The sequence below is a fragment of the Scyliorhinus torazame genome, chromosome 9 (assembly GCF_047496885.1).
Source record: "Scyliorhinus torazame isolate Kashiwa2021f chromosome 9, sScyTor2.1, whole genome shotgun sequence".
Classification (NCBI taxonomy): Eukaryota; Metazoa; Chordata; class Chondrichthyes; order Carcharhiniformes; family Scyliorhinidae; genus Scyliorhinus; species Scyliorhinus torazame.
In genome coordinates, this window is record NC_092715.1 from 180,526,851 (window position 1) to 180,554,259 (window position 27,409).

The following is a 27,409-nucleotide window of genomic DNA, read 5'->3' on the forward strand; positions in this document are numbered from 1 at the left end:
GGTCCAAAAGTCCCGCCAGAGCGGGAGCCACCAAATGTGCGATTTTCTCCCTCATAGCCGCCACCGGAAGCCCTTGTTAATTTCCTCTTTAACCAGCAATGCAATTCCACCGTCTTTTCCTTTTGTCTGTCTTTCCTAAATACGGAATACCTCTGAATGTTCAATTCTCATTGCCAGTCACCCTGCAGCCATGTCTCCGTAATCCCAACTATATCACACTCATTTAGATAGATCATCCACTACCTCCAACTCATTGCAACTAACACGGCTTCCTCTCTCCTCTGTTTTCAGCATTCCAACAGGACCATTCCCTCTTTATGACACCCTGGTCCATTCCTCAATCACCTCGGACATCCCCTCCCCTTGCCACAGAATATTTCCACGCAAGCACAGGAGATGATACATCGGCGATCTTATCTCCTTCCTTCCCGCTGGTCAGTGCCCCAAACACTCCTTCCAAGTGAATCAGCAATTTAATTACACTTACAATTAGAGCAGACTTCACAATGCAGTCTCCCCTATATTGGGAAACACTAAATGTTGAGGGAGTGACCCCTTTATGGGGCAGCTCCATTCAGCCTGCAAGTGTGATCCCAAGATCCCAATCATTTGCATTTAAATTCTAGCCTTACTCTAGCCTTTAAATTAGCCTCACTCCCACTCCGACCTCTCGCTCTCTCCTTGGCCTCCTGCACTTAACGCTCAAGGTAAGCTCGAAGAAAGCATCGCATCTTTTGATTAGGCAAATTTATAGCCTCTGGTCTCAAAACCAAGTTCAATAATTTCAGATTATAGCTTCTGACCTTATTTTCTTCAGAAGGCAGCTGTTAGTGATCATCATTATTCTCATTTACCTCTAAATCGATCATCGTCTCCCTTTGCCTTGCACGATTATGCTTTTTATCATCTGATCTCTCCTGCCTTGCACCCGATCACAAACTTTCTCTATAACCCTTTGCTTAACCCATCTCCAAGTTCTCCCGTTTCTGATGAATGATCATCGACCTGAAATGCTATTTCTGTTTCTCTCTCCACAGATGTCATCAGACCTCTATTATTTCCAGCATTTTGCTTCGATTTATTATAAACTTTGGCCTCGTGTTTCATTTTGCATTCGCCGGTTTCCACCATGGACTGATGAGGCAAAGTCTAATTGATATCCTGGCAAAGTGGTTCAAAGAATTCTCAAAAAAATGCAGACCTTCATTCTGTAGATCTCAAGCTCATTATCCGTGATCCTCCATGGCTCCTCCTCCTTCATTTTCTCAGATGCTTCTTGTTCTTTGTCATCTTCGTGAAGTCTGAACGGTTCAACCATTTCTTCAAAAGCTGCAATACTGTTTCATAAAAACAAATTCAGTGAATGCCTGTGCAACATTTTGATACAGTACTGAATGTATTCCAATATCCATGGCCAGGAACTTCAACAGATCAAAAAAAATGCAAAATAACAGATAGCTTATAATGAGAAAAGGTCAGGATTTGGTGAATTTTTAATGCGTTTAGGATTAGTAATTAACTACGTTCCAAGGCTGTATTATCATCATGAAATCTATTTAACATCAAATTCACTTACTTGTCTTTGCTTGGCTTAGTATTCATATCCCCGAGAACAGTAATGTCTGAAAAATCTATCCTGAACTTGCTGAGTAAAGTGGCCATTCTGAAAGTCAATTTTAGGGATCTTTAATTATTGACAGTATTTTCCACATTCAAAAATGCAAAATAAATGCTGGTAAAGCTTCCCACATCGCCACTTAAAGGGAAATTCCACATGCAATGTTGTTGTCTATAATGCAGCATAATGCCCTGCAGTTCTTCTGTGATTGCTGTAATAGCAACAGAATTAAGACAGCTATCCTGGTTACAGTTGTTTCAGAAAGTCTCTTAATGGAGTATAGATAACGTGAAATGAGAGATATCTTTATTCATGCAATACAGAAACTGGTAGCAAATGGTTACTCAAGTTACCTACAAAAATTCACTCAGAAAATTTACTTGATGTTTAGCCATACCTATGAGAATAGAACCAGATGTCTACTATTTACAATTCCACAACCACACATGCATATAGCTTTTAGTTTCACTAAAATAAATAAAATTACTCACGTTCTCCTGTCGTGGTCTATCCTGTTTATTTTTCCACCAATGAACACTCTGATCTTGCAATCTTTCCACTTTTTCTTCGTAGTGAGAAGATATGGGATAAGTAGCGTCAGGCCTATCAAAGCAGAACATTGCTGTTACATTTGGTCATTCCAAAACTTTCCTTTCCAGCTCATTTCCAAAGTAGAACTTAGCAAACAAACAAAAAGAACTGGGAACTATTATCCGATAGGGCCAGTTTATTTGTACAACTTAAGGAAATGAATTGCAGAACATAAGTTATACCTCCATCATCAAAAAGCCACCAGACGTCAATCGTCCCTTTGCCCTGTTTCTTCTGGAAGCGAGAGCTGGCCTGAAGCAGCTTCTGATCAGTCACATTCAAAGGCACAGATGGACCTTTAGCCTCTACATAAAGTGTCACGCAAAATTAGGCATTTTTCCAAAGACATGAAAATCATTGCAAGCAGTAATTAGAATTCAACATGGCACATCATTTCAAAGGGAAAAAGTTGATTATAGTGATTGGAGTCTTGCAGAGAACCAGATGGATCCCCTAAATTTGCATTTTCTTTTTGATGGCCCTTTTTCAGGAAGTGATCCAGGGCATTTTCTTTGTGATGAAGTACATCTGTACGGATTTATTTTACCAGGCCAGGCAAACTTTCTTCCCAAAGCACTTTCCTTATTTCAGTCCATCTCAAATTTGCTGAGTAGCAGCTTGCCACCACCTTCTAAAGGGCAAATAAGGATGGCCAAGCAGGCGATGCTCACATCCCATGAAAGAGTAATGCTTTTCTTAAAGCATTTCATTGCTGTCCATCCCCAACCCAAACATTCTAACATTAGCAAGTCATCCAAATATTTAATCATGCAGCAACTATCACATTTAGAAATTTCTCAAATGGACTGATTATAAAAAGGCAGCTACTGACTCTGATTAAGTCTTGCAAGTGTCAGTAAAATGCCATCACTACAAGATCAGTGCTTGCATTGATCTATATGACTTACTTCTATTAAGCACAACATCGGCCCGTAACTTCTCAAAATGGAGGACTTCCGGTGGCGCCCTCGAGGAAGCAGGTCGCATCGCTCCCGTCCATGATGGGCAAACGGACCTTTTAAACGGACTTTTGCGGGACCTGGTGACCTGGTTAGGTTGAGGGGACGATACGGAAGAGGCTTCCCCCTCCAGGGTATGAGCAGCTGGACCAGAAGTGGTCGAGTGGAGCGGCAGGGCTCGAAGCAGGAGCAGCGGGGACCCCAGGCCAGGTGGAGAAACATGGCGGACGGCAGGGATCAGGGAGTGGAGGCTCACTGGCCAAGGACCACTGCTTCGCCGAATTGAAGAGGGACACGTTGGACCCGGTGAGGGCGGTAATGGATCAAATGGTCGAGGTGCAGGCGGTCCAGGAGAAGGCGCTCAGGGAGGTTGAGGTGAAGCTCTCCAGCCAGGCGGAGCTGGAGCACGAGGTGGAAGAGCTGAACGCCCGCCAGAGGATGATGCAGGAGCAGCTTGAAGAGCTGGGAACAGAGCCAGGAGGCAGAATTTGAGGATCGTTGGCCTCCCCGAGGGCTGCGAGGGGTCGGATGTGGGTGCATACGTGAAAGGTATGCTCGAGGTGTTGATGGGGCCGGAGGCCTTCCCCCGACCCCTGGAGCTGGATGGGCGCATAGAGCCCCCGCAAGGAAGGCCAGGACGGGCGACTGACCGAGGGCCTTGGTGGTCCGCTTTCACCGGCTTGCTGACAGGGAACGTGTGCTGTGATGGGCCAAGGCGGAGAGGAGCAGCAAATGGGAGAATTGTGAGGTGCGCATCTACCAGGACTTGGAAACGGAGCTGGCCAAGAGGCGTGCAGGATTCATCAAGGTAAAGGCAGCCCTCTACAAAAAGGAGGTGAGGTTTTGAATGCTGTATCCTGCGAAGCTTTGGGTCACGTTTGAGGAACTCCACTACTACTTTGAGGCACCAGAACAGGTTTGGACTTTTATTAAAGAAAAGAAGTTGGATTTGAACTAACGGGCACTTAGTTTTCTCAGTGCTGTACAGTGGCGGCGGTCTGTTAACCTAATTTGCTCTGACTAGGTGTGGACTTTTATTAAAAGCTGGACTTGAACTAAAGGACTCTGGGCTCTGAGCTTGTGTGGCGGGGGTTTGTTAAATTATCCTGTACTGCAATGTTCTATCCAAGATTGTTTTCAGCCGGGACAGAGAGCGGGAGGTGGAGGGCGCATTGTGTAGGGTGTTTTTGGGGGATAGCATCGAGGGGGGTGGTGGGGTAGAGAGAGGAGTCCTGCAAAGGGGGCCCTGTGCTTGGTACCTTTTGGTGGGAGATCGGGGCCTCGGAGAGGGGGATGGGCTAGGGGCTGGTTAAGGGACTTGAAAGGGCACAGTGAGATACAATCAGGTTAATGGGGCCTTGGTGTGTGGAGTGGGGGGGGGGGGGCAAGCGCTCGGGTGGGAGACAGACAGGCGCCAAGGGCAGGGGTCAGCATAGGTCAGGGGGCCCCAGGGAGAGTAGGAGGAGGGGCGGTCTAGGACCAAGCGCAAGGCAGGCCTCAGGGGGTAGGGGAAGTTGGGGGGGCAGCTGGGAAGGAGAGCAGAGAAGACTTAAGTGGGCAAGGGGGGGTGGGGGTGTCTAGGGATTCCCCGGGGGAGAAGGTCGCTTGCAGACTCTCAGGGAACAGCCCAGGAAACCAACAGCAGCAGCACCTGAGGGAGGGGGGTGAGGGTCAGAGCCATGTTAGTTTAGTTGACCACGTGGGTCTGGGCAAACAGAGCTGGCAGGGGAAGTGCTTTATTAACATGTTTATTCTTTCCCACTGTTTGTTTTCACTATGTTAAGGCTCTTTGCATATGGCCTGTTTTCTCTCTGGAAATGTTACAAATCTGTTTTAAATAAAACATTTTTAAAAAAACTTCTCAAAACGGCAATCTCCGGGGGGATTGTCACTCTAGACGGACTTGCCCACGCTGGGGTTCCAAAGCTCCTATCTCGTCCAACTTTCCTCACTCAGGCTGGATGAGTCAGGAGCAGTAGCGGAGCATCCCCAGGCTGCATTGGCATGGAGTAACTGAGGCACAGAGAGGTAAAGAAATGTCCCTTTTTATGGCACTAGTTGCCATAAAGGAGATGTCTAAAGAGACAATTAAAAGGCAAGTGGTGCAGATGGGGGAACCGCCAGCATCGAAGTTGGGCGCCGGGAGGAGGGTCAGGTTACACCAGGAGGGGGTGATCAGGTCCACCTGGGAAGGGATGACACTCCAGGGTCACATGGGGGTGGGTGTCCCACTTTGGGGGTAGTGTGTGTGTGTGGAGGGTGTCCTGTGTGAGGCTGGGGCTGGTTTGTAAAAAAAAAAGTTAATCTGGAGTTATTTCCTCCAACTATTTCATAGGAACTACCCAGGTAAAACTGGCAAAACCATCCAAAGTCAGCAATTTAAATTGGATGGTTCCCAGCCCAGTGCAATGGTCCCGAGGAAGTTTGCACTTTTGGGCAATTGCCGGGTAAACCCTTATGTGGGACTTTCCTAGGCAGATTTCCCAGCGCACCATTGGGGTACTCCCTAGCTGCGATGCTGGGCAACCAGGAAGTTTTGGGCCATTTCTCTTTTTTCTATGTTTTTCAATGAAACTATTTTTTCAAAACAAGATTGCATAGCAGACTTTCATTATCTTACTAAATCGGATTTCCATTCTCTGACACAGTTAGATTCATACCGTCAACAAGAGGAAGCCAATTATCTACTACTGATTTGAGGTACTGGAGCCACAATTCACATTTGCATGCACACTGGTACAGAGTAAGCAACCTCATTCCAGTGAAGGATACCACAGTAAAGTGAAGCTTCTTTGTTGGTCCGTTGAAAAAGGAAAGGTGGTCTCTGGTAATATGAACAGCCTGCAACCCCACACTACGCTCCCAATATTCACAAGTAAAACAACAAAATAATTCAGCTTCCTCCCTCCACCACAAACACATTGAAAAATAAATTGACAGGTTATACACATTTTGCTATATAGCTTGGAATCCATGTTATAGTGCAAACCACAAACACTAACAGAACAGACTGAGGAACAGAAGGCATCTTTAGCTTTCGTACAATTTAAATTATTGTAAGCAAAGCAAAAGGTAGCAACAAATACAAGTACATATTAAATTGATCAGTCTCAAAGAGAAAAATAGATTTCCATTTGAGTGTAGACCTTTGTCATTTCTGATAAAGGGCTACACCTAAAAACATCAATATATCTGTTTTCAGGTGCTGATTGAGTTGCTTCATAGTTGCAATATTTTCTGTTTTTATTTCCAATACTCAAATCTGCAATTTTAAGGCAGATTTGTGACTTTAGACAGCTTTCACAGAAGTTGTATTCAGCTGGCAGAGTTATTGGAGCTATTTAGAAATGTGCAACTGAATGTTCCGCGAGTGGGAATTGCAAACTTTAAAATAAGAATCAGCACCAGCTAATACAGGAGGGGAAGACGGGGTTGGGACGAGGAGAGGGGAGAGAAAGGGAGCAGAGATTGTGCAAACAAGATACGACTCTTGAGGTATTCAAAACAAAGGAAAGCCTTACAAAATGTACAACGATACAAAACAAAAAGGCAAAAATGAAAATTTGGCTTCAAGCACAACATAAATAATGATTTAGCAAATAATGAAATGAAAACAAAAGATGGGATGCCTGCCTTTTTTCAAGAGTGGCTGTGTTGACGCCTTGCCGTCATCTTCTTCATCTGCATTATATTCAAAACAACCAATAAAGTAAAAGTTAACTTCAAATGCATCATTGGATGAAAACAAAGTAAACATTAATTAGTTGGTTTAGAATGCAATTAATGGTGAATTACATTGTGAACATTAATTTAGTACTTGAAGGATGCAAATAAAAACACGAGTGAGCCCAAATGATTAGGTTTGATACTTAACTGTGCTGTATTATTTTAACTCAGCCCAAAACCTAACCAAGCGCTGAAAGTGTCCGTTTGCTCAGACAGCTATCAACTAATTTACAAGAGTGTTTATTACCGGTGGTGGAGAAAATTTAATTAACCACAAACCATTTAGTAACAGTAACCTTTAAATATCTTTTTGATAAACCTTTCCTCACCCACCTCCAAATTTTCCCTCAACCTCTACTGTAGACAGTGGTCCAGATGTGGATAAGGAACTACATTGACACCAATTTGACAAAAATATGGAGGTAGGCTGGTGGGCAGGAAAATAGGAGGACAAAGACAAGCAATATATGTAAAGTCAGGCACACAAAAATACCCGTTTCAGGAGTGAGAAGCTACTGACTTCTTATTTCCCCCCCCCCCCCCACTTACATTTCCCTCTTGATCCATATCCTTGCTCAACACGTGTACCAGAACAACCACATTTCCCTCTTCATCCATACCCCTGCTCAACACGTGTGCCAGAACAATCATTTACCTCAGTTTACACCCCAAATATCAGTGCGGGGAAAGGAATTTCTCCTCCTGCTCCCAAGTCAGCAAAAACAAACAGGGATTATACAGACACCAGTAGACCTCCCAGGTAGCCATTTTGTTTTATGCAGAGTCAACGGACATGGAAATGTCCAGTCAACCACAATCTTTATCTTGACAAAGTTAGTTGAAAATGTTTATTTATTTATTTTAAAAAGATGTAAACAACAGACTATAATAATTAATTTGTGCATGTGTGCGGAGTAGATTCATTTAGTGCGTGATTCTCTTCAGCTATTTAACCACTCTGGAAAAAAGAGAGAGCCTGGCGTCATTTTATAAAGGGAAGGTTTCACAGGGGGTTTGGGACACCACTCGGTCTAGTTTCAGCCAAAATATTGCACAAAGCTGCAAACCAACTATTACTCAAAAGGAAACACATTTTCTGCCATATCTGGCAGTGCACACAATTATATTTACAAGGCACATTGGAGTTTGGTCATTTCTATGTAACTACCAGCTTTTATGGAAAGATGATTTTAAGCTCCTTATGGCAGATTTTTTTTTTGGGGGGGGAAAGAGTCTGCACAAGTCATGAGCATTCATTAAAGAAAGTTAAACCATGGAACACTGAGGATTTTCTCATGTGAAGACCTGGAAAATCTACTCTCTAGTCTAATCACATAATAAACACCCGCCAAATTTCTGGAAAATACTGGATGGCATTTTTTGTTTTAACCATTAATTATGACAAACAGATACATTTAAAAGGACATTTTAACACCTCTCCATTTAATTGTAAACATAGATTTGGTATATGTAATTATCTTAAACCCATTTTTATCTAGCATTACTAAGGCCGGGACTTTCCTGGAAAAAGACAAACTGTGGTAGTAGATGCAAACAAAAGCGTTCAACCCGCCAACTTCAATGTCGGCTTTCAATGCCTTATCGTGCGCTTCAGATGCCATTCATTATTCATCCACAGGGATCACGCGGTGTTGCTGACATTTAATTCACTAGTCTTTGCAACCTCAAGAACTCCTCAGCTCCAGGTACCACATGTAAAGCGTGACCTTGCAGCGTTCGCAGTCTCTCAACTTAATAAAGTGCCACATAACTAATGGTATCCAAAGGGGGAAAAGCATAAAGCATCCAAATTCAGTGACACCTCACTGAAGCACATGTTGGATGCAGTGAAGGCCCACTGAGATATCCTCTACCTCTTCTCTGGCCCTAGGACCTCCAGCAAGGTCATCAATCTAGCTTTGGAGATGGTTGCAACGGTGGCCAGTGTCAACACCCTGCAAGAGAGGTCACCATGCATGTACAGGAAGAGGAACATCGATCTCCTGCTTTCTGCTAAGAGTAAGTGAACCATCTCAGTACTCTCAACTCTCACATTTAGCTCATCACACATTCACAAGGATCTCATTCGCTGCCACCTCAAATTACATCACCACTCACTTTCACATACCCTCGCATCATCTGGCCTCATCCCCTCAGGAGCTTGCATCCTTATCCTGTTGACGGCACCACTTGCCACCCACACATCAGACATTCGTATCAATGTGCCCTTGCATACATCTTGCTCTCACACTCTCTCCATCTGTCTTCAGGCAGGACAAGTTGGCTTGCTGTCATACTGACAGATGAGTTGCCGTAAACAGATCCATCCAAACAGCCGAGTAGGATGTGGATAGTGCTGGCGCTGACAGAGGTCTGCAGGGCACACCCAAGTGAGCACCTGCAGTGCAAGATCCATCAGGCAATGATACTGTGAGTGATGTCTTCTGTTTCACAGTGCCCTGCCATGCACTAATACTTTCTTTCTTCCGCTGGCATCTCTGGAAAACTCAAGGTCAGCCAGGAGCAAGTCCATCAACTCCAGCTTTGACTGGACCTTGGATAAGGATTCTGAGGACAGCACCATTGAAGATCTGTCGCAGCACTCACCTACGCCCTGCAACAGCGAAGAGAGACACACCTCTGTGGGACCTAGCTCTGGAGTAGCATCAGCCTCTCAATATGGTGAGAACATTGCAATTTCTGATCCACAGCAGACAAGTGGCATGGACATCGCAGGCGGAACTCTGGAAGGATTGGGAGGCCAGGAGTCTGCTGAGTCCAAATCAGATGATGAGCCTCTGAACTCGGTCTTAAGCAGTTGCTGGAGCTCCATCGGCAAGCTCGGGAATATCAGGAAGGGATGTTAGCAGCTCTCCTCGGGTCGCAAGGCATTCCGGAGGAGTCCATCTGCCTTCAGTCTGAGGTGATCGCGCCAATATGTCAAAGCGCCTAAGTCAATACGGATTCTCCCCAAGTCACTGTATTGCCAAATCCTTCAGAAGATAGATTTGCGAGTGACCAGATCTCTAGGCATGTCGGTGATACTGTTCTTGATCACCTGCAGGTAGAAAATGCGACATCTATACACCTGCTTTGAAGCACCTGCAAATGACAGCTCTCTGGAGATCATCTGCTGTGTCCAGAGGAGGCCTTACTGACCCTTTGCCTTGCTTCCTATGGTGAGCCAGGTGCCTCCATTGCATTCTTCTCCTTCTTCTCTCCAGCCTATAAGCAATTCTGCAGGCATTGATAACACCAGGCTGCATCTTCCTGATCATCTCCTCACTGCGTATCAATGAGAGGTACAGGAATCCTGGCCCCCAAAATGAACCAAATGTTTGGAACGCATGAGCACTCTTAACTATTCCCCACCAACGTCACACCCAACCCTGCCCCCACATAACGGACCGCTGACAGCTTTGGCCAGTTGGCTGGATATTCAGCTATCTGCCTGGGCGCTAGCATCATTCTAGCCTGCACTCGAGGGCTGTGCGGTTTGGACTGATCAGGTGGATGAACGCTACCAATATTTTGGGGCAGCACGGTAACACACTGGTTAGCACAGTTGCTTCACAGCTCCAGCACCCCACGTTTGATTCCCACTTGGGTCACTATGTGCGGAGTCTGCACATTCTCCCTGTGCCTGCGTGTGTTTAGTTCGGTTTCCTCTCACAGTCCGAAGATGTGCTGGTTAAGTGGATTGGCCATGATAAAATTGCCATTAGTGTCCAAAAGGTTGGGTGGGGTTAATGGGGATAGGGTGGAGGTGTGGGCTTACGCGATGTGCTATTTCCAAGGGCTGGTGCAGACTCGATGGGCCGAATGGCCTCCTTCTGCACTGTAAATTCTATGATTTAGGGGGCCTGGAAGAGTCTCTTCTGAACGTTCCATGGCCACATTTCCAAAGGGTGACTCAAGCTTGTCCAGTTGCCCAATATTTTCAAAACAATTCATGTGACATGGCCATCCCGAATTGCCCTTAAATTGACTGGTTTTCTAAGAAATTTCAGACAGCATTTAAGAGTCAACCACATTGCTTTGGGTCAGAAGTCACCTGTAGGTCAGACCAGGTAAGGTTGTTGCCTTCCCGAACGGATGTTGGTGAACCAAATGGGTTTTTACAACAATTGACAATAGCTTCACATGAGACTGTCATTCCAGATTTTTTATTGAATTCAAGTTCCACCACTGCTATAGTGGTATTCGAACACGAGTCCTCAGAGCATTACCCTGCGTCTCTGTAACTATTCCAGCGATAATGCCACTGTGCCACCACCTCTCAATCCATAGTTTTTTGTTTGATAAGCCCCAGGTGAATTTGAAGGCTTCTCACAAAAGTACAGCACGGGAACAGTCCCTTCGGCCCTCCAAGCCTGCGCTGACCATGTTGCCAGTCTAAACTAAAATCTTCTACACTTCTGGGGTCCGTATCCCTCTATTACCATCCTATTCACGTATTTGTCAAGATGCCCCTTAAACGTCACTATTGTCCCTGCTTCCACCACCTCTTCCGGCAGCGAGTTCCAGGCACCCTCTACCCTCTGTGTAAAAAAACTTGCCTCGTACATCTCCTCTAAACCTTGCCCCTCGCACCTTAAACCTATGCCCCCTAGTAATTGACCATTCTACCCTGGGAAAAAGTCTCTTGACTATCCACTCTGTCTATGCCCCTCATAATTTTGTAGACCTGTATCAGGTCGCCCCTCATCCTCCAGTGAGAACAAACCAAATTTATTCAACCTCTCCTCATAGCTAATGCCCTCCATACCAGGCAACATCCTGGTAAATCTCTTCTGCACCCTCTCTAAAGCCTCCACATCCTTCTGGTAGAGTGGCGACCAGAATTGAACACTATACTCCAAGTGTGGCCTTACTAAGGTTCTATACAGCTGCGACATGACTTGCCAATTTTTATACTCAATGCCCCGACCAATGAAGGCAAGCATACTCTTGAGGGTTCTACCATTCACTGTATATTCCCTACCTGTATTAGACCTTCCAAAATGCATTACCTCAAGGGGTTAAAACCTGGGGAGCAATCATTGCCACTTTGAGGGCTGTGTGGTGCGGGCATAATTGCTGCCTGACTGCAGCATGTCAATTGAGGTGCTGCTTACAAGTCACAGCTGTGGCAGTATCCTCATTTTGGAAGTCACATTTAATTTGGGCATTGGTTTAGTGCCCACCCTCAGTCATGCGTTTCTGTGCAACCTTCCCCACATGTCAGCCCTTTGCTACCTGGCCCCTTCCCTTCTGAGTTTGCCCTTCACTAGTGGGCCCCTCCCTTCACTCAGTCCTGGCGTGTCTCTTCCCTGGGGGAGCCCTTACCCTACAGCACAGTAAAAGCCACCCCCGCCTTACCCTTGCCGCGGTGGGGATTTTCACCAGAGACCTCCCTGAATTTGAGGCAGTGCATCCTGTGAAGCCTTGCGTTGATCCCAGTGAGCAACAAAGTTGAACGAACAAACCTCAGAATCTGAAAAAAGTGCAGGTTGCCATCTGCAGGGTGTTTAAATCGATTGCAAAATATGCATACTAATTGCACATTGACGTGGGATTTAAATTCAACATAGAGGGAGAATTCCGGCAGGAAAGTCGTGTGACGAAATGCAAATATATCCCAACGACATTCACAATATTTTGTGGCGGGAGACACTGCCCACCATTGAGAGGTGAATCACTTTCTCATTTTAAATGGTGGGAAATCTCATTTCAGGCCTTCTCGCGAGAATTTTTCAAAATAAATTTAGAGTATCCAATTCTTCTTTTTCCAATTAAGAGGCAATTTAGTGTGGTCAATCCACCTACCCTGCACAAATGTGCGTTGTGGGGGTGAGACCCAAGCAGACACAATGAGAATGTTTAAACTTCACACGGGGAGTGACCCAGGGCCGGGATTGAACCCAGGGCCCTGGCGTCGTGAGGCAGCAGTGCTAACAAGTGCGCCACTGTGCCATCCTTCTCGTGAGATGTTGATCTCACACTCGCCTTGGCACATGCCATGATCAGGAGCAGAAAATCCCTGCACAAGTGTATAGAAAGTTAACCACATTTCTTTTTGTGGGCAATCTAGAGGTCTCTAAAAATACATAGGCAGGAAAGGCAAATTGACTTTCAACTGCTGGTTGTTCGAAGATTTAAACAAAATCACAATATATAAAAGATATTGACTTTTTTTCCTTGGATAGGAAGTGGGCATAGCTGGCAAGATCAGCCAGCATTTGTCATTCGTCCCCAATTGTCTTTGAACAAAATGGCTTACTAGACCATTTTAGAGGGCATTCAAGAGTCAATCCTCTTGCTGTGGATCTGGGGCGACATGTAGGCCAGGCTACGAACAGCAGATTTCCTTCCCTCAAGGGCATTGGAGAACTGGATGGGTGTTTACAACAATGATAGTTTCATGGTCACCACATTACTTAGACTAGCTTTCAATTAATTGAATTTAAATTTCATCAGCTGCCTTGGTGGAATTTGAACCCATGCCTCCAGAGCAGTAGCCCAGGTCTTGGGATTACTAGTCTAGTGACATCATCATCATCTCCCGTTAAATGCTTCAATATACAATGCATTAATCTAGAATAAAACATTACAGATCATCGATTACACATCCGGATTTACTGAAGTTTTAGAATTTGTAACATTTAAAATGCCTGGATTTACTGAAGTTTTAGAATTTGTAACATTTAAAATGCAAATACATGTTGAACCGCAGACACAATTAATCATAACTGATAATTATGAGATACTAATGCAACTCTGGAACTGCTGTTCAAAAAGATTGTGGCATGTCTGTCCATTTATTGGAATTTCATGTTACGTATTTATGTTACAACGATGAATACTAATGACAAGAATGCACCTAACGCAATTACTAGCCAAGTTTATGAAGTACTCAAATTAACATCCATGGTGGGCAGACAACCAATTTTTCCTGTCTGGTGTAGAATTCAGTTTGATGGGACACAAATACGAGATTAAGTTTTAATTCAGTATTTCACATCAAACGTTAGAGTTAAGCCTGCAATGATCTCTCGTTTGCTTTGTCAGCACAGAATCCATTGGGCAGGAAATAACCTTGCACAATAGAGAACCATCACTCCCAGAATCAAAACTAAAAATATTCTCACTCAACCCAACTGTACAAGTACTGTCTGCACTTAATCCTTGGCCAAATGTAGGTGGTTCTATACATGCAGCGCCAATCATCTGGTGGGCATTGCGAGTGATCATTACAAGTGTTCAAGCATCAATCCAAATTCTATTTAACTTTAAATAGAACCTGTTTGGTGACACTCGAGCCCTGCAGTCACAGTTTTCTTTCATATGACAAAAATGGCAGTGTGGCAAACATTTCTGTCTAACATTGCTCATTTATTGGGGGAAATTGCAATTCCAATGCAGTTTTGGTGTAACAAAGCCAAAATCTTTGTTCTTGTGAGGTTTACATTGGTGGCGAAAAATTAGAATGCTACATTCAATAATCAATTCTAATGCAATTTAAATCAAAAAGGTGACAACACTTGCACCCATCCCAAATCACAATATTGCTTTAAACAATTCCCTTTCAGGCCTGCAGAACCAGTTTAAATTTTGTTCCTGGAAAGTATATGGTGTCCTGCTTGGCACTGCCATTGCTGCCCCTTTCTCTTTGAATCTTCATACCCTATGGCCTTGCAGGAATCAGTGACTCATTGTGAGGACTGTCAAGCATGGACTAAAGCCGCTTCATGGAAAACATATTTATATGCACAAATATGTTAGGTCAACCACAAGACATCCAAATTAACATCTCTTACAAAAAGAGAAATTTTCAAAGTATTTGTTGCAAATTAGACAATTTCATACATTTTGGGTAAAGAAACTGCATACTCAATGATCTGCTGACATCAAATCAAGTGTTCACGGATGGCGGACGTTCCTTTAGTGCAATGGACCCCCTGCCAACCTCTTCTCCTTAAAAGGTCTGTCAAGATTTTGGGTTATATTAGTTGAACCTATAACAAGCTAATCACATCCACTACTTACTGAACCAACGTTATGAAAGAAATCATTAGAGGACAGCTACTTTAAACTATATTAGGTTTCACAAAAATTAAGATAAAAATCAGTTCCTCGAGGGAAACGAGGGTGCAATTATGCGAAGTTACATCTGTTAGGCAGCTGAATTACATTTGTGTTTGAACAGTACCTCACATACTTGCAGCGATCTGTTAAACCACAAGAGAAAAAAAAGTTAAGTCAAATTTGTACAAGGGAATGTTAAGATCACAGTTGGCGGCTTGCGAGTTGATGTTGACACCCCATTATAGAATGGGCATTAAAGCTACAGGTAGCTTAGTGTCATAATATGATTGAGTTCAATACAAGTGTTTGAAAGGGAAAAGCATGACATTTCTAAGATTCCAAATTTAGGGAAGGTCAACATCAATGGGATGAGGGACAGAGCCCAGTCCAAAGTAAACTGAGCAAATCAGTTAATGGGTAAAATGGCAGAAAATCAGGAGGAGGCCTAGTTAAAGAACCAGTTTACACCCTTACAGGGCATGAGTTCAACTTGGCAGCAAAAAGCAACCATGAGGAAGGAAGAGGTAAGGGGCAGCATAAAACTAAGAGGGAGCATAAAGAAGGCAATAAAGAATGCAAAAGAGGAACTCAGTTCCCAGTGAACGGAAGAGGTACAAGCATCAATAATGTATTAAAAGAGACAGTAAGGGCTACCAAAAGGGCTACAAGATGAAACTGCCACATGATATGAAAAATCAGTGACAAATATATATTAGAAAGGAATAAGCGTGGTCATGAGCAATGCTTGAAAACTAAGGCAATGACAGACATGTTCACTAATTATTTTGTCAGTATAGCAGAGGTCGTCAGGATATCAGACCTCATGGTACCGAATGAGAAAAAGCAAAATTAGTAAATCTCCAGGACCCGATTGCTAACTTTGATATCATATTCCTTGAAAATTTCTTTTTATACTCACTTGTTTGTGGCTCATAATATCTTTTTCCCAAATTCACATTATGCACACATGGTGTACGCACACATGGTGCATTAGGAAGTGTAAAATTACAAACGGGATATTGATTAAGTGAATGGGCAAAGCTGTGGCAAATGGATTTTTAAAATAATAATCATCTTTATTAGTGTCACAAGTAGGCTTGCAATGAAGTTACTGTGAAAATCCCCTAGTTGCCACATTCTGACACCTGTTCGGGTACACGGAGGGAGAATTCAGAATGTCCAATTCACCTAACAGTACGTCTTTCGGGACTTGTGGGAGGAAACCGGAACACCTGGAGGAAACCCACGCTGACACGGGGAGAACGTGCAGACTCAGCACATTGACCCAAGCTGGGAATCGAACCTGTAGGGTCCCTGGAGCTGTGAGGCAGCAATGCTAACCATTGTGCCACAATGCCTGCTGAAATAATTTCAATGCAGGCACAAATGTGAGATCCTCGACCTTGGACCTAAAAAGGATAAACAGATAAAATGTGGAGGCCAAAGAGACTAGGGTGTCCCTCCATATACACAGATCATTAAAATGTCAGGAACAAGTTATGTAACATACTCAAAAAGGCGAAAGGAAGGTTGACCTTCGTATCTGGAAGACTATAATGAAGTCATAATTTCAGCTATGTAACATTTTGGCGAGACCATACCTGAGTATTGTGAACAATTTGCAGCACCACACCTCGGGAAGGTTGTATTGCTCTTCGAGGGACTGCAGCACAGATTTGCCCAGACACCAAAGGTTGAATTAAGGGGAAAAGTTACAGAAATAGCACCTCTGGGAAGATTCAAGGTGATTTGATCAAAGTTTCAAGATTTTAAGGGGCACGATATGGTACGTAGAGAGGAAATATTTACGCTGGTTGGGGAGTCTCAGACTATGGGGGGTGGGGGGGGAAATGGTCTACAGATTAGTCAAACATTTCAGAAGTTAGGACATAATTCTATGTGCACTCTTCTGCAACAATATTTGACCCAACATCAATTGCTAATTTAAATAATGATATGACCGATTCTTATGGACTCAAGGTAATGAAAGCAAAGGTGCGTACATGGAACAGGTTAAAGCGGAGACATTCGCAACAATTTACAGCCAGAGGTGCTGAGTGGATGATCCATCTCAAGTCTCCTCTGGTGGTCCCTGGCATCACAGGTGTCAGTCTTCAGCCAATACGATTCACTCCATGTGACTTCAAGAAATGACTGACGGCACTGGATACTGCAAAGACTATGGTTCCTGATAATATTCCTGCACTAGTACTGAAGACTGTGTTCCAGAACTTGCCATACCCCTAGCCAAGCTTTCCTGTACAGCTACAACACTGGCATCTACCTGGTGAAAAATTGTACAGATGTGTCCTGTACAAAAAACAGGACAAATCCAACCCAGCCAATTACCGCCCTATCAGTCTACATTTTATCATCAGCAAAGTGATGGAAGGAGTCATCAATGGTACTATCAAGCAACACTCGCCCAATAATAACCTTCTCATTCCGCCAGGGTCACTCAGCTCCTGACCTCATTACAGCCTTGGTTCAAACAAGGACAAAAGAGCTGAATGCCAGAGGTGAGGTGCGAGTGACTGCCCTTGATATCAAGGCAGCATTTCACAGAGTATGGCATCAAGGAGTTCTAGCTAAACTTGAATCCATGGGAATCAGGGGGAAAACTCTCCGTTGGTCGGAGTCATACCTGGCACAAAGGAAAATGGTTGTGGTCATTGGAGGTCAATCCCCTCTTTCCAGGGCATCACTGCAGGAATTCCTCAGGGTAGTGGCCTAGGCCCAACCATCTTCAGCTGCTTCATCAATGATTTGCCTTCCATCATAAAGTCAGAAGTGGGGATGTTCGCAGATGACTGCACAATATTCAGCACCATTCGCAACTCCTCAAATAATGAAGCAGTCCATGTCCAAATGCAGCCAGACCTGGACAATATCCAGGCTTGGGCTGACAAGTGGCAAGTTACATTCACGCCACACAAGTGGCAGGCAATGACCATCTCCTACAAGAGAGGATCTAACCATCTCCCCTTGACATTCAATGACATTTTCATCGCTGAATCCCCCACAATCGACATCCTTGGGGTTACCATTGATCAGAAACTGAACTGGCCACAGTAATACTGTAACTACCAGGGCAGGACAAAGGCTAGGAATCTTATGGTATCTCACCTACTGACCCCCTAAAGCCTGTCCACCATCTACAAGGCACAAGTCAGGAGTGTAATGGAATACTCTCCACTTGTCTGGATGACAGAAGCTCCAACAACACTCAAGAAGTTCAACAACATCCTGGACAAAGCAGCCTGCGTGATTGCTCCTTCTTCCACAAACATTCAAACTCTCGAGCACCGACAAACAGTGACAGCAATGTGTATAATTTACAACATGCACTGCAGTAACTCACCAAGGTTCCTTAGACCGCACCTTCCAAACCCACAACCACTACCATCTAGAAGGGCAAGAGCAGCAGATACCTGGGAACCCCGCCACCTGGAGGTTCCCCAAGACACTCACCATCCTGACTTGGAAATATATCGCCATTCCTTCACTTGTCGTTGGGACAAAATCCTGGGACTTGCTCCCTAATAGCTGCAGCAGTTCAAGACAGCAACTCACCACTACCTTCTGAAGGGCAACGATGGATTGGCAATAAATGCTGACCGAACCAGCAACGCCCACATCTCGTAAATGAAAAAAAAAGTCACAGATCAACTGGACACCTCACTGAATGGCCAAACAGGTTTGAAAGGTTAAATGGCTTACTCCTGTTTTTATATTCCCAAGGAGAAACCGGAGATGCTTGGAATATTTCCACTATAACAGAAGCGGCTAAGAAATGATTCAACAGAAGGTTTCTTAAAAGGGAGGAGAAATTTTAATAGGGTAAGCTACTGCCTCTGATGAGAGGAACCAGTGACAAGCTAATTCAAAATAGTATGGGAGAGGAAGGCTTCATTTTTATATAGAGTGTTACAATGGAGGAAAGAATGCTTTGCGAAGGATGGTCGCATCTTTTAGAGCAAAAGTGCATGTTTAAAGCAGAGAATTATAACAGGGAAATGGGGAAAGTGTAGGGTAGTGGGATTGGTTTAGATTGCTCTAGTAAAAAGAGACTACACAGGTAGAATATCCCAAATGGCTTGCTTGGGTTCTGTGGGTTTCTATGGCTCCATTCAGTCATTATTTAGTCTTGATTATAGAAGTGCCCAATTGAAACTGAAAAAAAACTGCCCTTTCATTTTTTCATTTCACAAGTGCTTGTTCACTGTGATAATTGCAATACTGACATGGTAAGCAGCAACTTCAGCGAAAGGAATTGAGAGAGCCGTCAATTTATTGAAAGGTTGGGCCTTGCTTGATGGAGATAATGGGAAAGAGAATCTTCAGTGTGAGAAGTGACGGTACTCTCCCATGTTTAGAAAGTATGCCCACGTGTTGAATGCAATTTTCAGGAATTAAAAATAAAACGGGGTCAAACGGGAGCCAATTATCGCCCCATCAGTCTACTCTTGATCATCAAAGTGGTTGTCAACAGTGCCATCAGGGTTCACTTATTCAACAATAGCCTGCTCAGTTTGGGTTCCGCCAGGGCTACTCAGTTCCTGATCTCATTACAGCCTTGGTCCAAATATGAACAAAAGGAGCCAAACCTTTCAAGGTGAGAATGACTGTGTTTGACATCAAAGGCAGCATCAAACTGATTGTTTCATCAAGGAAACCGGGCAAAACTGATGCCAATGGGAATCAAAGGAAAAACTCTATACCGATTGGAGTCATGCTTAGCACAAAAGAAGATGGTTGTGGTTGTTGGAGGCCAATCATCTCAGTCCCACTGTGTCACTCCAGGTGTTACTCATGGTAGTGTCCTAGGTGCAATTAGCTTCAGCTGCTTCATCAATGATCTTCCATCCATTATAAAGTCAGAAATGAGAATGTTCATTGCACAATGTTTAATATTATTTGAGACTCCTCAGATGCCCATATTGTTACATCACTGATAAACACCCTTTTCTTAAAAGTACATTTCTTAAACACCCATTTCTTAAAGGTACTCTCACTTGACACCCTGCAGCTTGGTCTTCTGGGCCAGCTGCTTGAATGTATTATTTGCAGGAGGGTGAGCACTTGCTGAGTGATCTTATGTATGACTTGTTGTAATCCACCAGTAACCTTTAAGTAAATCCAGTTTAGAAATAAAAGCTGATTGTTCCACTTTCTCAATGCAATCCTCCAAATGTGGGATAGGATAAGAGTCCGTTCTTGTAACTGCATTAACCTTTCTATAGTCCACACACAACCGCTGGGTACCATCTGCTTTAGGTACCATCACTATGGGTGAGCTCCATTGGCTGCAACCCACTTCAATTATGCCATTTTTAAGCATACTCTCAATCTCTTTGTTAACCTGTGCCAATTTTAAAGGGTTAAGTCTAAATGGATGTTGTTTGATTGGAACAGCATTTCCCACATCTACATCATGTATAGCCATTTTAGTACTTCCCAATTTATCTCCACAAACTAGCCCATGTGATATCAATAACTCTTTCGCTTTTCCGCTGGAAGGTAACTCAACAATTTATCCCAATTTTTAAGAACATCTCATTTTCCAATTTAATTTGAGGTATGTCAAATTCACAGTCATCTGGATTTGGTTCGTCACTTTGAGTTAGAATCATTAAAATCTCCTTTTTCTCACCTTCCCTTTCAACGTACCTTTCAAGCATATTCACATGACGCACTCGGTGAGTCTTCCTTCTATCTGGTGTTTTTACCACATAATTCACCTCACTTTATTTCCTTTCAATCTGATAAGGGCGACAAAATCTTGCTTTTAAAGGTTCACCTACCACTGGTAACAACACTAAAACTTTATCTCAACTGGCAAAACTACGAACTTTGGATTTCTTGTCCACTACCCGTTTCATCACATTTTGTGCAACTTTTAAATGTTGTCTAGCCAATTCACCTGCTCTATTTAATCGTTCTCTAAAATTTGACACTTAATCCAATAATGTAATTTCCGATTTCTTACTCACCAATTTTTCCTTAATCAATTTAAGTGGTCCTCTTACCACATGACCAAAAATTAGTTCAAAAGGACTGAATTTGGTTGACTCATTAGGTGCATCCCTAATTGCAAACAGTACGAATGGAATTCCTTTATCCCAATCCTCTGGATAATCGTGACAATAAGCCCTCAACATTGTCTTTAATGTCTGATGCCACCTTTCTAACGCTCCCTGCGATTCTGGATGGTATGCAGTTGATTTAAATTGTTTTATTCCTCAGTTATCCATAACTTCTTTGAATAACCTTGAGGTAAAATTTGATCTTTGATCAGATTGTATTACTGTCGGTAGTCCATATCTAGTAAAGAATTTAAGTAACTCCTCTACAACCTTTTAGCTGTAATATTACGTACTGGAATGGCCTCTGGAAACCTAGTAGACACATCCATTATAGTTAAATGATATTGATTCCCACTTTTTGTTTTAGGAAGCAGTCCTACGCAATACATAGAACATAGAAAATACAGCACAGAACAGGCCCTTCGGCCCACGATGTTGTGCCGAACCTTTGTCCTAGATTAATCATAGATTATCATTGAATTTACAGTGCAGAAGGAGGCTATTCGGCCCTTTGAGTCTGCACCGGCTCTTGGAAAGAGCACCCTACCCAAACTCAACACCTCCACCCAACACCAAGGGCGATTTTGGACACCAAGGGCAATTTATCATGGCCAATCCACCTAACCTGCACATCTTTGGACTGTGGGAGGAAACCGGAGCACCCAGAGAAAACCCACGCAGACACGGGGAGGACGTGCAGACTCCGCACAGACAGTGACCCAAGCCGGAATCGAACCTGGGATCCTGGAGCTGTGAAGTAATTGTGCTATCCACAATGCTACCGTGCTGCCCTTAAGAACAAATAAATCTACACTATATCATTTTACCGTAATCCATGTACCTATCCAATAGCTGCTCGAAGGTCCCTAATGTTTCCGACTCAACTACTTCCACAGGCAGTGCATTCCATGCTCCCACTACTCTCTGGGTAAAGAACCTACCTCTGATATCCCTCCTATATCTTCCACCATTCACCTTAAATTTATGTCCCCTTGTAATGGTTTGTTCCACCCGGGGAAAAAGGTCTCTGACTGTCTACTCTATCTATTCCCCTGATCATCTTAGGACTATCAATTAGCCATCAATTAGGACTCTTGTAAAAGGTTCCTCAAATGCTGGAATGGGTATTAAGGGTGCTGGCTTTATCACTGCTTGAGGTTTCCCTATCATTTGACATGTGTGACATGATTGACAAATTTTAACTACATCTTTCTGTAGTCCAGGCCAATAAAAATGTTTCTGGATTTTAGCTCGAGTTTTCCTTATTCCCAAATGACCTCCCACTGATACCTCATGTGCAACTCGCAACACCTCCTTTCTATACCCTCCCGGCAATACTACTTGATGAACTTCTACCCACTTTTCATCCGCCTGCATATGTAAAGGTCTCCATTTTTTCATCAAGACATTACTTTTATGGTAATAACACTCTGGTATACTCTCAGATTCCTCTTCCGCATATGCTTTCTGATACATCAGTTTTATTTCTACATCGTTCTGTTGTAACTCCGCCAATTTTCCTGAACTAAAAATATCCGCCTCATCCTCCACCTGTTCTTGTTCTTTTTCAACCATCTGATCAAAAATTGTTTCTGATAATTGCACTTCAACTTCATCTTCACTCTTGGATTTCTCCTCTTGTACTTTGCGACCTTGTTACCACACAATCCGGAAAAATCCCAGGAAATTCATCCTTCAGTTGTCTGATTTTCCACTGGCTTATCAACCACAGTAGGCATCACTTCCACCTGCGATCCAGCTATATCATTAGCCAAGATAAACGGTGTTCCTGGACAAGATAGTTTCTCTATTACTCCTTTTTTTAAAAAAAATGTTTTATTAAGGTTTTCATAAAATATCAATAACTAAATGAAAAAGGAACCCAACAGGGTTAAATACAAAACACGGTCTAGGACAGCAACCCTCCCTACCCCCCTCCCCTCTGTACATAAATAATAAATTAACATTAACACCCCGACTAAACGCAACTGGTATATACACCCCCTGGACCCTCCAGTGTAAATAACAGAAACAGAAATAAAATAAACCCCCCCCCCCCCACCGAGCTGCTGCTGCCGTTGGCCAATGTCTATCGTTCTGCAGGAAAGTCTAAGAACTGTTGCTACCGCCTAAAGAACCCTTGACCGACCCTCTCAAGGCAAATTTCACCCTCTCCAATTTAATGAATCCCGCCATATCGTTGATCCAGGATTCCACGCTTGGGGGCCTCGCATCCTTCCATTGAAGAAGAATCCTTTGCCGGGCTACCAGGGACGCAAAGGCCAGAATACCAGCCTCTTTCACCTCCTGCACTCCCAGCTCCTCTGCCACCCTAAATATTGTGAGCCCCCAGCCCAGTTTGACCCTGGATCCTACCACCCTCGACACCGTCCTCGATACACCATTCCAAAATTCCTCCAGCGCTGGGTATGCCCAGAACATATGGGTGTGATTTGCTGAGCTCCCTGAGCACCTAACGCACCTGTCCTTACCCCCAAATATACGGCTCATCCTTGTCCCAGTCATGTGTGCCTTGTGCAGCACCTTAAACTGTATGAGGCTGAGCCTCGCGCACGATGAGGAAGAGTTCACCCTCCCTAGGGCATTGGCCCACGTGTCCCTTCCTCAATCTCCTCTCCTAATGCCTCCTCCCACTTACCTTTCACCTCCACTACCGAGGCATCCTCCTCCTCCTGCATCACCTGGTAAGTTTCCGAGATCTTCCCACCCCCCGAGAGCACCCTGTCCTGTACGGTGTGTGGCAGTAGCCGCGGGAATTCCACCACCTGCCGTCTGGCAAACATTCTTACCTGTAACTACCTGAAGGTGTTCCCCGGGGGGAGCCCATACTTCTCCTCCAGCTCACCCAGACTCGCAAACTTCCCGTCCACAAACAGGTCCCCCAACTTTTGTATCCCAGCCCTGTGCCACCCCGTAAACCCACCACCTGTTCTCCCTGGGGCGAACTAGTGGTCTCCCTGTATTGGGGTCCACGCCGAGGCCCCAACTTCCCCCCTATGCCGCCTCCACTGCCCCCAGATTGAGGGCAGCCGCCACCACCGGGCTCGTGGTATAACTCCTTTGAGGGAGCGGCAGCATTGCCAGCGCCCCCAGACTCGTACCCACACAAGACGCCGTCTCCAGCCGCTTCCATGCAGCCCCCTCCCCCTCCATCACCCACTTGCACACCAGCGTCGCATTGGCGGCACAGTAGTACCCACAGAGGTTGGGCAGCGCCAGTCCCCCCATCTCTAATCCGCTCCAGGAACACCCTTCTTACCCTCGGAGTCCCTCGCGCCCACACAAACCCCATTATACTCCTGTTGACCCGCCTAAAAAATGACTTTGGGATAAACACGGGGAGGCACTGGAACAGTAACAAAACCCTTGGGAGCACCGTCATTTTGATTGACTGCACCCTACCCGCCAAAGACAGTGGCAACACGTTCCATCTCTTTAACTCCTCCTCCATTTGCTCCACCAGCCTTGTAAAATTAAGCCTATGCAGGGCTCCCAGCTCCTGGCCACCTGGACCCCCAAATACCTAAAGCTCCTCTCTGCCCTTTTTAGTGGGAGCTCGCCAATCCCCCTCTCCTGGTCCCCTGGGTGAACCACGAACAGCTCGCTCTTCCCCATGTTGAGCTTGTACCCCGAAAAGTCCTTGAATTCCCTAAGAATCCTCATTACCTCCGGCATTCCCCCCACCGGATCCGCCACATATAGCAGCAGGTCGTCCGCATAGAGCGACACCTATGCTCCTCCCCACCCCGCACCAACCCCCTCCAGTTCCTGGACTCCCTCAGTGCCATAGCCAGGGGTTCAATCGCCAGTGCGAAGAGCAGAGGGAACAGGGGACACCCCTGCCTCATCCCTCGGTGCAACCGAAAGTACTCGGACCTCCTCCTGTTTGTGGCCACACTCGCCATCGGGACCTCATGCAACAGCCTAACCCACCTGACAAACCCCTCCCCAAACCCGAACCTCTTCAGCACCTGCCACAGGTACCCCCACTCTACCCTATCGAAGGCTTTCTCAGCGTCCATCGCCACCACTATCTCTGCCTCCCCCTCCCTCGCCGGCATCATAATAACGTTCAAAAGCCTCCGCACATTCGCGTTCAACTGCTTCCCCTTCACAAACCCCGTCTGGTCATCATGGATGATCTGCGGCACACAATCCTCAATCCTTGTGGCTAAGACCTTCGTCAGCACCTTGGCATCTACCTTTAGCAATGAAATTGGTCTGTAAGACCCACACTGCAGGGGATCCTTGTCCCGCTTCAGGGTCAAGGAGATCAGTGCCCAGGACATCGTAGGGGGCAAAGCCCCCCCCCCCCCCCCACGCCTCATAGAAGGTCCTGACTAGCAACGGGCCCAACAGGTCCACATATTTTTTATAGAATTCGACCGGGAAACCATCCGGCCCCGGTGCCTTCCCCGCCTGCATACTTCCTATCCCTTCAGCTCCTCCAGCCCAATCGGGACCCCCAATCCCACCAGCAGTCCCTCTTCCACCTTTGGAAACCTGAATTGGTCCAGGAAGCGGCCCATCCTTCCCTCCTCCAGTGGGGGCTCGGATTGGTACAATTCCTCGTAAAAGTCCCTGAAGACCCCATTGATGCCAACCCCACTCCGCACCACACTCCCTCCCCTGTCCTTAACTCCCCCGATCTCCCTAGCTACATCCCGCTTCTGAAGCTGATGCGCCAGCATCTGGCTTGCCTTTTCCCCAGACTCATAAATCGCCCCCTGGGCCGTCCTCCACTGCACCTCCGCCTTCCTGGTGGTCACCAGGTCGAATTCGGCCTGGAGGCTGCGGCTCTTCCTCAACAATCCTTCCTCTGGCACCTCCGCATACCTCCTATCTACCCTCACCACCTCCCCCGCCAGCCTCTCCCTCTTCCCCCCACTCCTTGTGGGCTCTAATGGAGATCAGCTCTCCCCTCACCACCGCCTTCAGCGCCTCCCATTCCAACCCCACTCGGACCTCCCCGTTGTCGTTGGTCTCCAAGTACTTCCTTGTGACAAATGTGATATAAAATAGTTACTTTAGAGATATTAGTTACTGTAATGTAGAGATAGGCCAGTCTCATTCTGGTGAGTTCACAGACAAAGGATTTCAGACCGCATGGCAAAGCAAGGAGGAGGTGTGTCCACCAAAGGAGGAGAAAAGGATGCTGGGTAATAGGGGCCAGAGGAAGGGATTGGAAGTGAGCTAATCAGAATGTATGACCAGGTCAGGAGGGGTATAGGATGACCTATCGGAATCGTGTATGTGAAACCTGATACCATTTGAATTGATTTGCAGAGATCCCTTTGTCTCTTTGTTCATTCGCTTTCCGGGGTGTAGGAGACTGGATGTGTCTTATGCCTCTGTGAAATGAATCAAGCTTGCAAGCCAAATAAAATAACTAATGCTGCACCTGCAAATCCATCTCGACTTTTATTGAGGCCAGACTGACGGGTCACTCGGACCCGCTCGCTCACCTCCTCATCCGCCAACAGCCCCACCGCCACAACGGGCGCTGGTCCCTCTCCTCCCCCATCTCCAAGTCCACCCAATGCGGGGCGTGGTCCGAAATGGCTATTGGCGAATACTCAGTATCCTCTATTCTCGCTATCAGCGCCCTACGCAAAATGAAAAAGTCGATTCGGGAATAAGCCTTATGGACACGTGAGAAGAATGAAAATTCCCTAGCCCCCGGCCTTGCAAATCTCCAAGGGTCCACCCCTCCCATCTGGTCCATAAACCCCCTCAACACTCTAGACGCCGCCGGCTTCCTACCCATCCTAGACCTGGAGCGATCCAGCACCGTGTCTCCCCCCATTATCAGGCCCCCCCACTTCCAAGTCTGGGATCCGACCCAACACTGCCGCATAAAACCCGCATCGTCCCAATTCGGGGCATACACATTGATCAGTACCACCCTCTCTCCCTGCAACTTACCACTTACCATTACGTACCTACCGCCATTATCTGCCACAATGCTCAACGCCACGAATGACACCACCTTTCCCACCAAGATCGCCACCCCTCGATTTTTGGCATCCAGCCCAGAGTGAAACACCTGGCCTACCCACCCTTTCCTCAATCTTAACTGGTCTGCCACCTTCAGGTGTCTCTCCTGGAGCATAACCACATCCGCCTTCAGCCCCTTCAGGTGCGCGAACACGCGGGCCCGCTTAACCGGCCCATTCAGTCCCCTTACATTCCAGGTTATCAGCCGGATCGGGGGCTACCCGCCCCCCTCCCCCGCCGACTAGCCAAAACCCCTCCTCGGCCAGCCACACGCCCGCACCCCACACGTACCCACGGCGGCATACCCCCGTCTCAACCCCCCCCACTTGCTCCAGCTCCCCCTT

General features: G+C 45.6%; 1 protein-coding gene across 2 annotated transcripts in view; it reads right to left on the bottom strand.

Annotated features, from left to right (window-relative positions):
* The window catches only part of slc12a2 (solute carrier family 12 member 2), a 281,965-nt gene that overhangs the window by 26,001 nt on the left and 228,555 nt on the right, over nucleotides 1-27,409 (bottom strand). Inside the window, exons 21-25 of one of the 2 annotated variants that reach the window (XM_072516855.1) lie at nucleotides 6,802-6,849; nucleotides 2,392-2,514; nucleotides 2,110-2,221; nucleotides 1,577-1,663; nucleotides 1,202-1,337 (exon numbers count right to left, since the gene is read on the bottom strand). In XM_072516855.1, coding sequence (XP_072372956.1) covers nucleotides 1,202-1,337; nucleotides 1,577-1,663; nucleotides 2,110-2,221; nucleotides 2,392-2,514; nucleotides 6,802-6,849 — 506 coding nt within the window. The remainder of the gene's footprint in view (nucleotides 1-1,201; nucleotides 1,338-1,576; nucleotides 1,664-2,109; nucleotides 2,222-2,391; nucleotides 2,515-6,801; nucleotides 6,850-27,409) is intronic. The other variant, XM_072516856.1, reaches the window with a different exon arrangement.